This window comes from Streptopelia decaocto, assembly GCF_964273445.1.
Source record: "Streptopelia decaocto genome assembly, chromosome: 5".
NCBI classification, from domain to species: domain Eukaryota; kingdom Metazoa; phylum Chordata; class Aves; order Columbiformes; family Columbidae; genus Streptopelia; species Streptopelia decaocto.
In genome coordinates, this window is record NC_138659.1 from 38,025,516 (window position 1) to 38,042,116 (window position 16,601).

The 16,601-nt window shown below is 41.3% G+C and overlaps 1 protein-coding gene across 2 annotated transcripts in view; it reads right to left on the minus strand.

The window, feature by feature from the left end:
• The window catches only part of IPMK (inositol polyphosphate multikinase), a 39,385-nt gene that overhangs the window by 14,665 nt on the left and 8,119 nt on the right, over positions 1-16,601 (minus strand). Inside the window, exons 1-3 of one of the 2 annotated variants that reach the window (XM_082052581.1) lie at positions 12,235-12,279; positions 9,231-9,347; positions 5,560-5,656 (exon numbers count right to left, since the gene is read on the minus strand). In XM_082052581.1, the coding sequence (XP_081908707.1) occupies positions 5,560-5,656; positions 9,231-9,347; positions 12,235-12,264 (244 nt within the window). In that variant the 5' untranslated portion in view covers positions 12,265-12,279. Of the gene's footprint in view, positions 1-5,559; positions 5,657-9,230; positions 9,348-12,234; positions 12,280-16,601 lie in introns of those variants that run through there. The other variant, XM_082052580.1, reaches the window with a different exon arrangement.

Below are 16,601 nucleotides of genomic sequence, written 5' to 3' on the forward strand. Positions count from 1 at the left end.
GCTCAGATGAAATTAATGAGGAGCGTTTATTAAGCCATTAACATGCTTGAAGTAGCATTAGTAAGCACACACAAATGCAGGTCACTACATGGCTCGTTTTGCAATGGAGATGGTGGTTTTTTTCCCTTCTCTGTGTGAAAGGGTAGAATTAAAACAGCAATTTTTCTCTGTGTCATTTAAAAAACGAAATAAAAATTTCAGAGTCCTACCACACAGGGGCCAAAATGCATGTCATTTTTCTTTTTTTTATCCCCCTCCCACCTGTGCTCGTTTCTCACGGCACCTTTTGGGGAGAACACTCCTCACAGCAAGGCTCCTTTCATCCCATCCTCACCTTTGGGAGGGTGAGTGGACCAAAACCACGCCCAGCCCTGGAGTGCCTGAAGATTTAAAGGAGTCTCTAAAAGCTGCTCAAACTGGTTTTATGCTTTTCTCTGCTGCAGGTAAGAGACTATTTCCAACACATCTACAGCACTGAGTGTCAGAACACTACAAGAGAACAAACTTCAGCGAGCGTGCAACTCGGAGGAAGCCCAGTTCCTCAAAGTACGTAGGTATGAATATGAAATAGGCTTGATTTAATCCTTAAATGCCTGCTTTTTGTATCCATGGGACTAGGCATGTTGTTAATAAATAGTCATTCTCAGGAAAGTGTGTCAAACCAATCCACTACTTTACAAAATCCTGCCTCGTACAAACTCCTCCTATCAGCTCTCGTTACTTTTCCACGTCCTTCGGGCTACAGCATCAATCTTGCTACAGCAAAAGAGTTCTCTTATAGACTAGCTCAACCATAAACCAGGTTTGTTAACTATAACCACACAGATATCCAAGCGAAAATAACTCCTATTTAGCTTTGAGGAGCCACAGGCAGCAAACATACTCAATATTTGCTCACCAGATGTCTGCTGAGGTGAAGCAAGACAAATACTCTCCACACCAGGAAGCTTATTCTGCATCACCTGAACTGCAGGTGAGGCTTTTTCTGCTCAAAGTTTTCATGCACAGGTCTAATTCAGTCAAATATCAGCACAGCTTTTGGGGAACCGCTACTGAATCCTGGAGAGTCCATACAACCTGCTAGCTATCTGGTATTAAAACAAAAATTGTAAAAATCTAAGTACCATCCTTCATACCTACCCATTCTGCATATTATGGAAATCAACGTAATCAATACATTCATATCATCACTCTGAAACAATCCAGAAAACAACAACTAAATGAAATTTGAAGTTTTCAGAACTGAGCTCTCAAAGCACTGGGCCAGAGGTGTGCCATGGGAGCTAGGGGGGGAGAAAATAAATACAAAAAGATCTCAGAAAACAGCTGCAGTCCTTAACCACCAACTGGATTACGTTGTGAGCACCGCCAGTCTCAAACTGTTACAAATACAAAAACCAGCAAATTGCAAGTTACTACAAATTATACAAATATTTAGATGCAATGTTTTTATCAATCCTAAACCAGAAATGTATATGAAGTAGTGTAAAACATCTATTTCCACTGGTCCAAATCTCTTTTTAAGGATACAGCTTCAACATTCAGGCCCTCCAAAATATTGAAAGGCTCTCAATATCTGTCACTTTTTAGTTCCTCATCCATTTCCAATCTCTTAAACTCGAATATCTCTCTTATTGACCTCCTAAAAATGTAACAATTACTATTTTTAAAAAATTAAGCATTAAAAAAACTCAGGAGCTAACACTAACCGTGGGAATTCCTCATCTCTCTCACTCTTTTTGGAATTATTATTAAAGCCTTCATCGTTACCTAACTGCTAGCTCAGAATTAAGTCTACGTTATGTCTGTTCAATGCACAGACTTGCACTCAAAAAGTTTTTTGTCCTTGCGGGGAAAGCAATGCCTCCACAAATAAAGCGTTATACTGAGTTATTTTCTCTCATTACAGCTTCAGCAAAATATTTATGTTTCATTTTCCAGGCACTGTTGGTTTCTTATTTGTGTTCAAAATCTAGGTTCTACTGAAACAGCCCCCCAGCCTCAGTGTCAGAACATACCACAACTTTCAGCCATTACCCCCACAACATCTCAAAGAATTAAAACGAAGGCAAACGAAGTAACCTTCAGATTTAGGGGCTTTCCCAGTCTTTGAGGATCCCACCGCAAGGTCACCAACAAGCCTGCGGCTGAGCCCAGATAACCAGAGCACACTCCCTTTCCTCATTTTGTTAAAAAAAGCAGATTTTTCAAGCAGTTCAAATTTTCCACGTTATTCCGGAGTACACTGCTAACCCAACGTGCTTCTAAACATCATGCATTTGCTATCTAAAACCAGGTTAAAATAAAATCCCCTGCAGAGAAAATAATTCATCAGCATTTCTGTATCTTAGCTTTGGTAGATAACCCTGACTTTATATTTCAAGGGTTTAAACAGATCATTCCTTAGAGGCTTGCCCTCCCCCTTTTGATTTTTCAGTGGTAGGGAAGGAGGCAGGAAGACATGGCTTGACATATTATTTACATATTTTCTTACACGCCCAGAGGAGACAAAGCAAAACACCACCAAAATTCAGCAAGTACGCACGGCATGAACCACAGCAGACTGCAGCACGTCCCTGTGGATGTGTCGGCCCTCACTGAAATCAGAATGGCAAAATATCTTGAGCCATCTGACTTCTCGTACCTTACAATACATCTCTCAAAACATATGAATAAGCACAGAAAAGCCTCAGTTGCTCCCAGCAACAAGAGAAGAAAGGTTTGAAGCTGGCTTATATTTATCTACCCTGTTCTCAGTTTAGGAAACAAAAATTAGAGCACAGTGTGAAATGAGCAGCAGTAAATTTCCTTTAAAAAAAGACCACATGCAGGGGTAACAAGTAGGCAGCAAAACGCTGAACTCTCAGCAGTAGATATAAAAAGCTCAACATGGCTCCTACATCTTTACAACAACTTTTCCACTACTTTATTACTGAACTCCAAATGCCCACAATGCCAGTGAACCCAAAGTTCAAACCAAGCTGACTCACTCCAATTTTAGATTAGCTTATGGAGACACAGTGTCACCCAATCTAACTCCAGCTTCTGTGCAGTCATACTAGCAATGCACATTCAGCATAACAGGACAGTTATTTTACACATTTTACTGATACTGTGAAAAATCAGTCCATCTTTTCTGTCACACTCCCTACATTCTGATTTATGTTGAATATATTTCACCCCTTTCAGCTAGCAATTTCATCCGCTCATCTACATTTTCAGCACAGAAGACTGATGCTTGTCCCTGATATTTCTTTAAGAAAATAAACTCATGTTCTCCACCTTATCCAGCGCAGTTCCTGCTTACTCATCACACGGAAGCTCCGAAGTGGTCACAGATCAAGTTCAGAGTAGTTCTAATTTAGTTACTCTGGTTTCTTCCACCACAAGCCCACACACAATTCTCAGAATGTCTGTATGAACCTGCTCAAACTTTCAACCCTCTACCCAAGATTAACAACTACAATACTACACATAGAAGACACCATTTACCAAGGAGCGCTTCTTCCTTATCTCAAAATTAAAAGAGCTTTATGTGCAAAGATGCAGATCAGAACATGCAGCATGTACGATGTTGTAAGTGAGAGATTTTTTGAACTGAATTTTCAGGTTTGTTTGGGTTTTCTTCGGTTGGGGGTGGTGGTGGTGGTGTTTGTTTTGTTGTTTTGTTTGGCTTTGTAGTTTTGTTTGCTTGGGATTTTTTAGGAGCCACCCTTGTTCAATTTAGCACCAATAAGGAGTTGCTGTGTTCACTACTTAGAGGTTGTCTGGAGCCTTGTCCCCAGAGCCTGCAGAGCAGGGATTGCCAAAGGAAAGATCAGGCTTCCAATGTGAAGACTGCAAAACCTACAAATACACCCTCGATCTAAACTGAATAACCAGATGCCTTCCTAGCAGCTCGATTCTTTCATCTAATGTCACTGGCACACACTGCAGCAGCTACGCACATCGTTCAGTCTTTTGAACTAGAGCTTAATCCACAGCTAGTTCAGGGAGGGAACAAAACCATTCCTAGTGCCTCTCCTCACTCTCCCTTTCTGTGTGGTTACTTCCCCTCCTCCTATTTTTCAAAACTTGATTTCCTCTCCTTTTTATATGGTCTAAATGCTACACCAGTGCTTCTTGTCGGCTCTGGTGTGTACTGGTGCCAAGTACTGATGCACAGACATAGCGGTTTTCCTCCACACCTGCCTTTAGTAAAACTGCACTTGCTAACAGCAGATGACTTCCAATACCAACGGCCGCCTCCGTAGCTTCGGATGCACCCAGCGCACACACACATTCTGTAAAGCTCCATGAACTCCAATGCACAGATTTCTATCGAGACTACACAAAACTCATAAAACTACAGAGAAAAGAGTCAGCAATGGAGTGTTTTGTTTGAAACCCACCGTAGCTTCCTATGAAGAGGGTTCCTGAGAGTGCATAGTCTTTTCAAGAAGCAAAATAAACCAAATTAGAAGTTACTCTTCCTTTAATCGGTTATTCCTATTGGCTACATCTGGGCTGCTGATGGAGACCTTCCAAAATTCAGCCCCGTGGTACACAGTGCTAGTGAATTCCCAAGCTAAACTAGGCATGTGTTGAACTACCGTATCTTGGCTAGACGATGTATTTTTACATCTTAAGATCCTGCCGTGAACAGAAAATAAATTGATTTGCAGTTTGGAGGGGACATTAAGTGAGCTCCATGACACATAAAAAATTATGAGGGAAGGAAAAACACAGCTCCGGTAGAGCTATTTGAGTTAGTGCCAAATATGAAAGTGTGAAGGGAAACCTGAGCCAAGAAAGTGCTGGGTACTACCACAATTCTCCTTGCATCTCTTTTTGCAGAGTTTAGCCAGCATCTCTGGACACAGTCTTACTTCTCTCTTTGGAAAACAAGTTGATCAAGTGACAAAAACAAAAGAAAACACAGTTATATTAAAGGAGCACAGCGTCTCATTTTGGTGCCCATGCATTTAAATAGACTTGACAGCCTCCTTTTGTTTCTGTATGTTCCAGAAGCTCCACTTCCTCCACGTGAATAAGAGAGAGCAGAAGAAAAAAAAATGTTTCTGTTTTAAATACATCAGTGACATCTCTCTTCTCTTGAAGAGAAAATCTTCCAACTGTCCTGCAAAAATACCTTTTTCTTCCTGACCCCCAGTTAAGATAGTGGAGCTTTGTTCCATTCAAACCAGTAAGACAGGATGCCAAGCAGAGAGCTCCCCAGCAAGGTGCCTGTGGAAATGACTACTTTGCATGATGTGGCATGGCGATGGGACCCAACCTCTGGAGACCCAGCAGCACAGTCCAGTTGGAACACCTCCCCTTGGGCACAACCTCTCAATTTTCCCTTTCTTACACACTCACGCAGAGCCTGGCTCTCTCCTGGATGGCCTCAAGGACCTAATCCAGCCAGAAGACTGCAAATGGGACCCGTTGTTAGAGGGAACGTTAGTGGGTTACAAAGCAAAACCAAAAAAAGCCCTGCAGAGCTCGCAACTGCCAAAAAGCAGTCTCCAGAAGACTTTTCCAGAGGGTTTGGATTAACAGATAAAATTAGAACAGTACCATTTGGTGCAGTAGGTGGTGACCAGACACCAAAGTATTTTGGCAGATATTCCCGCAGCTCCAGAAGAATGCTGTCGCAACAGTCGGAGTCATAAACCTGAAATAAATTAGGGAGGGGTGGAGAGATCATCAGTTTAAAACATTCATTTGATACTTCCAATTGTCCCATAATTACAATTTCTTACAGCCTTTGTTTTCCTATGTTTAAAGTTTCTACTTTACTTTTAAAAAGTATACAAATGAAAATTATAATCATCACAGTCCAACATAAATGAATGGTACCCTTTCCTTCAAATTTTGAAGTGGAAAAGATGCATCAACTCTAACTAAGAGTAACTTACGTCTTAACTTGAATAAAAATCCAAACTATAATTGTCAGCATAGAAGCCTATGCATCAAAAAGGGGGTTCTCCCACCCTGGATCCAAGACTGTGTAGGATTGCTCCATCATATCCTATAGCCAAAGCTTTTTCAGGTAGATCAGGTAAGGTATACAAGCCAGACTTGGATACTATTTCCTCCAAAACAACTCATCCCCTCACTACATCACACCAACAATGCACTATTTAAATATATTTCTTTTCATTCGCTGTAATGCTTTCAACGTTTTTTTCAGCTGCTGTAAGAAAAACAAGAACATTTTGGGAACAGCAGCTGGCTCACGTTCCTGAAGGAGTCGAGTCATTCTTTACAGAGTTAAAACGAAGCCTTGGATCCTGTCTGCTACAGCGTCATGTGGCTGTCACCAGTGTGCAGCGGTGTTGCTAAGAGGGTTTCAAAACCATTCCCTTGACCACCTCATGACACACGTAGGGGACAGCTCACAGCATGGTCCAACACGCCTAAAAGATCTATATCCACCCAACTGCAGGTTACAGTGATGATTATCGCCTTTAGGAACCATCTCCTCCTAATCCCCTCGCAGCCATCCTGGTCCTGATGCCACCCACAGACCTGCACACCAGTGACCAGAGCAAACTAATATTATAATTCTGCTCTCATTTCAGCACAGAACGCACAGGAGTGCGGTCAGAGCCCCTGCAAGGTCGGAAGCAATGTAAAAAAAAAAAACCCAAAAAAACAAAAAAAAACTTAAGGTGTTAACAGAGCTCTGCAGCACTGGCTCAGCTCTTCGCTTCAAGACACACATTTAACCATAGTGGAAGAATATCTTGCGATGGAAACTACAAAGGGTAAGTATCGTAAAATACATGCCTTTAGTGGTGTAATATTAATACGTTTAAAGATAAAAAAATCCAAACCTGAAGTCCAGCTACTATTTTAGAGCATCAAGGCAAGCCCCCGCTATGATTGCCGATGCCACATAACTCTAGACAGAGCCTCATGCAGCAGCAGAACGTTGCAATTAGTCAATGCGGGTTTGTGCTGAATTTAGTTTTTCATCACAGAAGCCTCAAGCTGGGCAAACTCAGATCACCAGCGAAAAAAAGATTAGCACCTCGCAGGTGCTGAGGCCACTGCTATTTTTTATAAAAGAGTTTATGGTTCCCCTCTATGCAGACGCCAGTTTCTGGGCCAGGACTCTAAGCACTGACTGGGGGGAATTGCTTCACGCTGTGGGTATTTTCAGACAAGCAGTACAAACCCAATTTTTGTTTACTGTGGTAGTTAATTATCATTACTGTGGTAGTAAATTATCATAGCACCTCATAGCCAAGGCATGGAATGGCCTTGCACCCTGTGCAAATACTCATTTCCCAGGTGAATTTAAGCAGACCAGAGGCAGTGACGATCACGGATTAGCATAGCCATTACATGGGAGTATATATGTAATATTTAAGACACGACAAAGAAGAGAGAACTGGAAGCAAGTGCAGCAGACAAGGAAGAGAAACACTAAATTCAACTGAAAAAAAAAACCCAAGTAAACCTAATAAGAACTTATCTGCTGAATTTATTGGCAAAAAAAAAAGGACTCTGAGAAAGTGGCATGTCAGGAGACCACTTCCATTTTTTTAGAGAGAGACAGCACTCTTGCCTCAACTTACTTTTTCATCACCAACATTAGGATCCACTATTAAACCCTTAGCAAGTAACTATGAGTATGCTCCTGTGTGTTCTGAATAGTAGGATACAACATTCAGAGAATTTATAATGGGGTGTAATAGCCCAAAGGCAAGGCCAAATGAGGAAAAAAGCTCCAGAAGCTGTATCTTCCAAGTAGTCCATCCTTTAATACACTAAGTCATTTTAAAATGGAGGCAAAACTCACAAGGAATGCATTGTTCAGTATCATTACTTCAGCATAACAGAATTAAGTGCATCATTTCTGTCCCTCAAGAAGTTATCTTCCTCCCAGAAACAGTAATAAATTCCTTTTATAAGTTTGACGTAAGATATACAAAGCACTTATTTGACCTTAATATGGACCTCAATCTCAGCCTGCAATGTATTTGCATGTCAAACAAGAATAAGCACTCAGTTAATAAAGATCAGAGGAAGTAATTTGGTGTGGGCAAGAGCAACAAAACCAGACATTTCAGGAATTATACTCATGCCTATGCAGGAGAGAACCATTTCTGCTTGTTGGAGAGCAGCACCAATGCCACAGGCATTCCTTCTCACTTCACACAACCCGGCAGCAAGCTACATGTTTAGGTGTCGTTCAGAGTGCCAAACAGAAACCTATACATCACAAAATCATCCCTAAAATTACACAGCATGGAAACCATGCACCTCACGTCCCAAAAAGTATCATTGCTGATATTACTGGGAAACTCATGCAAGAGATAGGTTATCACTTACGCCAGAACAACATTTATAAGTAAAAATATAATGGTTTACTTCTAACAGCAATATTCCAATTTCGCTTCAAGCAGCTGCGCTTTTATTTATATTTACACGTCTAATTTCTCCAGCATACACTGACAAATACAACTTATTTCTGCTTTATCCGTGACTGCATATAACATCTTCATCCAACAAATCAAGAACTGCAAAAAAACTCATTGTCAGCCCAGCCAGGGGAGGTGTCCATTGCACATATCACAGGCTGCATTCTTCCTACAGAATGAACTGAAGACATAAAATGTATTAACTGCTGGGCTTAACAGCAAGTAAACAGGATGCTGACATTTGGAGGGCTCACAACAAATTACAGCAGCTAACTCATGGGAAGAATATGCCCCAGATATTTCCTGTGGCAGCTCAGATAGCCTAACAGACACCATGAAGTCATAATTTCCAGTTACTCAGGAGTTGTTAATTCTGAGGCAATTTTACCATTCCTTAGTTTTTAATCCAAAGTACACTCTGTTTGTTTTGGTAAGTCTGATCCAAACAGATTCATCTGGTTTTTAATGCAAACAGGGGCTGCCTGGGAGAATGGGAAAGTTCTTTTCCTTATTTAAAGCAGCATGACATTTGGGTTTTTTGTTTTCTGAAGACTAACTAATTACATAAATGACGGAGGGAGGGTAAAAGAAATGTTTACATTTCAATAGGAAACTAGTTCTGGCAGTAGAAACGTGTCTTCAATTGTCCTGATGAAAAAACACCACTTGGACAGAAATGTAGTCTAAAGAGAATCTTCTACAGTACATAAAAGAGTTGATTTAAAGGAATATCTACTTTAAATTTACATTTATTTTAAAGCTATTCAAGTAGGAAACTTTAAATGCCAGAGGAGGCACATCAGTCTGAAGCATCACCTGTTCTTGTTGCCGGCCGTCACCAATTGTCCCCAAGGGCAGCAGCATCGTCACTTGCAGAGTCTCAAGAGACACAACCAGCTGACAGTTCCATTCCCAGCATGTTTTCCGGGGGTTCTTGAGGGGTGGGGAGCAGTTAATAACTCACATGCTGAAATTAGCCAATGCAAGACTTACAGATGAAAGTGCAACCTTAATGTGTTGTGTTACATTACAGACTTTAATTACCTGAGCGCACACTGCATTTCCCTCTGGACTCCTACATCACCCACTTACACCAGGCAAGTGCAAGGGCCAAAAAAATGAGGTTGGAAGAGCAGCAGTGAGCTTAGCAATTCATAACTGTTTAGCTTTATAACTCAGATAGCCCTTGCTTCTTTTCCAATACAGTAGCACCATCCCATTTTGACTTGTGAGCATCTGCAGTATCTGTTTCCACAAATATAACTGGAATTGTGCCAGCTCTGTTTATACATTAAAAAAAAAAATCCAGTACCAGATTAATTCCGAAAGTTAAATATTTGTGAATGCTGTTATACTAAATCCTATTACACTGAGCTACTTATTTTACTATCCAAAATGTAGCTGTACTATACATGAGGCTGTAATCATTATTCTCACAGAGGATACCTACAGAAACACTAAAAAAAGCTTAAACCAAATCATTATGAAGTCCCACAATCTGGTCATGTAAATGGATTTTCAAATAAGAATGGCACACGCTTGTGACAATCATATCCTGCTTCCACAAGTCAGGGAAAAAAAAATTACAGCTATTTTACTTTCCAAAAAATGAAGACTGCAAAAATAAGCCTCAAAAAATCTCCCCAAGAGATACTTATTTGGTGATGTTTATCAAACCAGCCATTCTTGAACAATGCCAAAAAAACAGTAGGTCGTATTTTATCCACTGCCACATGTTTTATACAGTGAAATTTAGGCTGACTCGAGCAAGATTTGCAGCCCCAGGCACAGAATCATCTTACAAGAAGAAAAGCAAATGCTGACCCACTTCTGGTGACCCCGGCATCACGCTCGGGAGGGTCCCGGGGTCAGGCACCACAATGCTGTTCATCTTTTTCTTTGTTTGTTTTGTTTTTCAAAGAAGATACCCAGGAAAGTGTAGGTGATCATATTTACATTAACAGCGCAGACACTTGTTAAGCAGCCTCCTAAGTAGGTTATGAGACTCTTGGGTGAATATACTCCAAAGTACAAATTGCACATGGTCTCTAGACTCTACATTCTGTTGGTTCAGTGATACCAATTTGTATGTACTGGAGCAGAACATTAGGTACTCTCCACTAGAAGCCAAAATAAAGAAAACATATCCTAAAAAAGCGGTTAAGACATACTACTGTTCCACCATCTGATAAGGAAGTTTCAATTTTTACGTGCTAAATACTTCTCCTACCGTTCTTAACCTACTCTTACTTTTCCTCCTTAGCTTCACAACACTCGTCGTTGACCCAGCAGAGCTGTGGTGATGCTGTCCTGAAGTTACCCACTGCAAAAACTCCAGATACCAGCAGAGAGATCCAGCAAATTTCAAGGAAAGAAGTCAAGTCACTTTACCAATTCATACCTCCCTTGAAGAAGTATGGTACAACCAGTTCCCCCATCTATTTTTACAACTATAGTGCAAAAATACAGCTCTGTTACTGCAATGCACAAAGTGGTACACAACATGAATACTGCTCAGTAATTTAAGGGAAGACACAGACCTGGTCAGAATTCACCACCTTGACACATCCAAACCCTCACAGATGCAAAAGCAAGCTGAACCAAGACAGCAGCCAGAGTGTTTTCTTACAAGCTTTCTGCTCCAAGATTTTTAAGCAACTCCAACTAATGAAGAGTTTAAGCTTAAATTATGACTGGAATTACTGAAAGAAAAAGTGCAATGGAAGAACAAGAAGGCAATAGGGAAAATAAGCCAGTATGGCACTCCCGTTTTTGGAGAACATTAATAAGCATGACCCTTTCTTTCTGGAAAGCCATCTGATCACAGCGGCGGATTCCAGCCAGGGAGTGAGAGAGAACAAGGGGCGGGGAGAACCCTGAAACACTTATACCTAAAAATTTAATTTTACATTTCAAAGCAGAGACAAGTCCTGACAGACAAAAGTTCAGTCGGTTTTGTTGTGTTTTTTTTTTTCCTAATACTGCAGCCCTGACAAAGAATCTACTGCAGCAGTTTCACAGTGTCAAGCCGAGCCAGGGCCAGCGCGGCCTCACCGGCACTTCCAGCCCCCACTGCGGCACTGCCGGTGTGCAGCCGGTCCCACCAACTGTGGGGACCTCAGCTCGGCTCATCCCTGAGTGCTGGGCCAGGGTACCCTGCTCAAACTGCCACATCTACTGCCAGTACCCCAACACCCTTTAAATGATGCCTTTGTCTTCCTCTGAAAACACCTGTTTGCGTTCCCATTAGTTTTGACAATTTTATTAATCTCTATTATTTGTACTTTACCAGCAACTACGTATTTTACCATCTCCTAGCACACCTTATTCCAGAATACTCAGCTGTCACCTGCAGCCAGGTGTCATTTCAAGGGCTACCCCCAAGTGTTATGGCAGATTCATAGTTTCTACATCAAGAACTCCTCCAACAGCAACAGGCTCTGCTTTGTGATGACAACACTTACCAAGATCAAGGCAGCTAGTAATAACCTTTTTATTTTATTTTTTTAATGGACAGAGAAGAACGGCAGCTACTAACAGGAATTTTAGTTGATGGCTTATGATTCTGGGAAAGTATGGAATGGCTCCTTCCACAAGAACCAAAAGTAACAGCCCAAAAGCTCTTCTGATGTTTTCTACCCAAGTAGGTGGCTTGATAGAGAAGATACGCTAGCATCAAAATGGCTGGTTTGTAATAACTAGAGATATTTTTTAATTTGCTTTGAATAACCAACTCCTTGGAGCCCCACCTACGTGTTGACCTGAGGCAGAACTGCTTGTTACAGAATCAGCTATGAGCCCACATGTTCCTTTCACTCACCAGGCTGCTGGTGCCCAAACCTGGAACCATCCCCTTGCTCACCCTTGGCAAGAAAGGAAAAAAAACAGCGCTAACTTCTGCTAGAACACAGAGGGGAAAAAAGAAAAAATAAAAAAAGAACAGTAATAACAACACTAAGAAACTTTAGGAAGCCTTTGACCACACTCTGTTCCAGTAAGGAAGGAAAAAAAAAATTAATCTGGGTAAGTAGATGCTGTTACACTCAGGCATGGTGAGCCAAGTAATTTCTTTTGCTTTGTCTTCAAGATTCATATATATATAAAACAATATAAACATATATAAAATAGCCACACACTCAGAAAAATTAAATAGTCACAGGCTGAAAAATAATTGCTACCAAATTGTTCCCTAAGTATTGGATATTACAGCAATTTTAACAAGATGTTACATAAACAGTATTCAACATAACACTTACTGGATTTTTAAATTTTCTTAGGGTTAATTTGGTACTTGGATGACCAAGAACACACCAAAACATTACATTATTTTCCATCATACGTGCTGGTAATTCACATCTCTTCCCACACACACCGAGTACTGTCTTTATGCAATATTCTCATATTATAAGCTTGCTTTTTTTTTTTTAATCTGGAGTGCTTATTTTCAGAGACTGAATTTATTTTTGTTTTCTTTCAAGGAGACAACCTACACTTTCCTCAACCCCATACTGGCAGCCCACCGACCATATCTTATTTTTAAGTAAACTTCCAATGCAAGAAGTAGTGTTTTCTGTATTAACATCAATATACTTTCAGTAAGTTTATCTGTTTTCTGAAACATTCATAATTCAGTTTAAGTTTAAACAATATTTGATCCAGTCTGAAAAAGTCAGCACTTGCATAACAGTCTAGCACAACAGGAGAACTGCACCGTAACTTAATCTAATTTAACATACTGTGGATACACACATTATAACTATGCATTTTTGCTTTATTTTCAGCCAGATCTACTCTCAGGAAGGAATTTTTTTCAAAATCAGGTTGGTAAGATAGCTGGATTTTTTTCCTGCTTACTTATATAGCACAAATTGTAGACTACTCAGTCTGTTAACAACTCCACCCAGTAGTTCCCCAATAGCATCAAATTGCAATAATTGCTTTTTACTGCCTCCTTTTATGAGTTTTTCTTAGATTTATTAAGTGGGTTGTAGTTTATTCTGTGGCACACAATACACAAGCAGCCCGGGGAACAGACGCTCACCGGACTGTTCTAGGTTAGCCTTCTGCTGTGCGGTGCGTCCCGTCCAAACTTGTGTTTGCTACAGAGTGCAGGAATCACAAAAACCTGCCATACTTTCTAAGTCTTGGAGTCCTGGTACAGTAGGCTTTCCGGTGTTTAATAGTGATCTGAAGTACAAAAAAATAAGAGTGTTTATAGGGCAGTGATATGAAATCAGCAGATTCTTAGACCTACAATTAATTCTTCATCTCTCTTGGACAACACCTAATGTGAAAACATCTGAATGCAAGCTGCCAGTATTTCATAGTTTGGTCAAAAAGCCATTTTCTTCTCATCAGCCAAGAAGGACTGCGTGCCCTTCCTTCTACTACGAGACTTCTGTCCAGGCTTGTGATTTAAAGGGTAGAGTGTGAGGCAATTTCACACACTGGTTCAGAAACTTAAATTTTCTTATTTCCCCAGCAAACCAGAACTGCTCCCAGACAGTTTCTCAGTAGGAGGAACCACATCAAGGACAGAATGGACTGTGTCAGAACGTGCTCACTGTTCCCAAACAGGTGCATTTGTAGACTTCAGGACTGCTACCTCTTCTGGAAATGCAGCAGATCTGGATGTTGCAGGAGGAGACATGGTCACAGATATCTGTCAGGATAATGAGCTACAGCTCTAAACATGGGAGCAAAGCTTTGGGCATCCCCAAAATAAGACATTAAGAGACCAGTGTCTCCTATTTCTCCAAGATTCATCCATACAAGACTGAAAATCAGAACCTCAGCTGGAGAGCTGATCCCGGGATAAGGATATTTTAGTACACAATAGCAGCATGACAGCTGTCATCCACTCCTTTTTCTGTCAAGGATAATCATCTAAATCAAGCCTATAAAACCAGTTAACTGAGTTTACGAAACAGGGTAATTCATCCTGAAGCAAGATACACTTTGCCCCCCGATCCTTTTTCTTTTTTGTCAGAGAACAGTTTACAGAACACAGGCTGCCGTACCGTGATTTGTGCTATATAGGCTGAAAGGGGGCTGAGCCTTACGAGCCAGTTCTTGCAACTTTATGTAAAAGCTGCCAGGCCAAAACGCATCTTTCAGGCTGCTGCCTTGATTTTATGCCATGGAGGGGGAGGGAAGTCACCAGAAGTCTTCTGCATTGCCTGAAGCTGCTTGAATACTAATTAAAAATAGGCAATGCAAAAAAAGGAAGAAGAAAGCATCAAGCAGTAATGAAAAGCCACAGCACAGGAGTAGTGGCAGGTTTTTAAGAATGAAAAAAGACACTAAGGAGAAGATTATTGATAATGGTCCAAACAAGCATAGTTCTTGCACGTTTCTTCTCTGTAACCACAGAAGCACAAGGAACTACAGCTTGAGGAATATTAACGCAATTGGGTCTTCACTAATACATTGTCCTCCAGTCACAAGTTCAAAGACTAAGTGTTCCAAGAAAGACAGCAGAAGTTGCACAAGCCTTATTAAATCTGTCTTATGTCAGGTGGTGAAATGAGTTAGTACATTCTTTAGGGGAAACAAAACAGCGAGACAGGTCATTGCCCTACTGAAAGCTGCATTATAATGCATCCAACCAAAGTTCAGAACAACAATTGTGCGGACAGCCACAAAACCATTACTTCCTAGCTTCCAAGTGCCTGACTCTCACCCAACTAATGTAAATCTCTTTCACATGCTAGAGCTATTTATGTCTCTCACATCCTGGCTTTGTTTTCAGGACATGTAACAAAAGCAAAAAACAATTTCTATTGTCTACAGTGGTAACAGCTTCCTTGCATTCATATTATGTATCAGCAGGGCTTGAACCCTGAACTTTCAGACTACTGCTACAGCAGTTAACAGAGCCATCACTAACTGGCAACTGATGGAAGATGTGTTATCCAGAAGGGCCAGACCACTAGCCCCATTATCTCTTCTCAGCGCTGCGTGGGGTGAAACAGCTCCCTGGGCTCCCAAGCACTGGGATGGAGGTAGCAGGTTTTCAGGGCTGTGCAGGGACCGGGAGAACCCCATCTTCCTTTCCATTCCAAACTCCCAAAATTACCCGTGCCCTCTGGGACAAGGGCATTTGAGAATTTGAGTAAAACTTGGCATTACCACAGCCTTGGAAACCTTAACAGTATCACAGGTATGTTTGGAGCCATGATTTGGCAACATCACAAGAACCAGCTATGATGATCCTGACATGTAGCCACTAGCAAACAGGAGGGGGAAAAAACCAAACAAACAGGTAAAGAGGTGTCTCAGGACAGTTTTTGGCAGGCAGGGTGAGGGGGTAAGTTGGACTACCCATACCCCAAGCATCATGCAGTCACCAGAAGAGAGCAGAAAGGCAACTCAAAATTTTACACGAACATTTATTGATGTCTTCAGCATAAAATCCCAGTTTATTAGCTACTGCATTAGCAACCTTTAAACTTCAGTATGCAATGCTCAGAACACAATAACACACAATAACAGAGGTTTACAGCCCCACCAAGTGAATGCCAGAAATCAGAAGTGAAAGAGCTGCCACTTCAAAACAGTCCAGCGACCTCCTATTGTTCTGTTGAATGTAAGAAACCCCCCATCTCTTACTGCTAAACACACAGCTTGTAGGAAATTGTAGTCACGAAGGTAACCTCAACAACTGTAAATTCTGTCTTCCTCAATTTTAAATATTTGCAGCCCAAGCTCTACCCTTTATTGCCTGCAAAAGCAGCTGCCCTATTTAAAGCGTGGCGTTCCAGCTTCTTCCCCCTCTTTGGGGCACCAACAGGACGTACGTTCTGCCATGCTACATTCTTGACATGACTAATTAAGAAAAACTCTGTGCTGAAGAGGACAGCTCTTAACCAGGGAGTTACGCTGCATGCAGTGCTTCTGGGTACAGCCCGGCGTGTTCGAGAAGAGCTCTGTCCCCAGCTAGCAGGAGGTTCCACCCCATGCAGTGACGGTACTGACCTTTTCAAAGGACACTTCTCTCACAGTTCCCAACTCATCTGCCAGAATAGATCACTGTAGGAGGGCTGAGAGGCTTCTTCCGTCTCCCAGTGCTGCTGAATCAAATCAGACTGTTTCAGCACGTATAAACACGCCCTGGCATAGAGCAGCAAACACTAAACCACACTGAGTAGCAGCCACTTTTGTGGATTTCTTTAGTATGCGTGTATA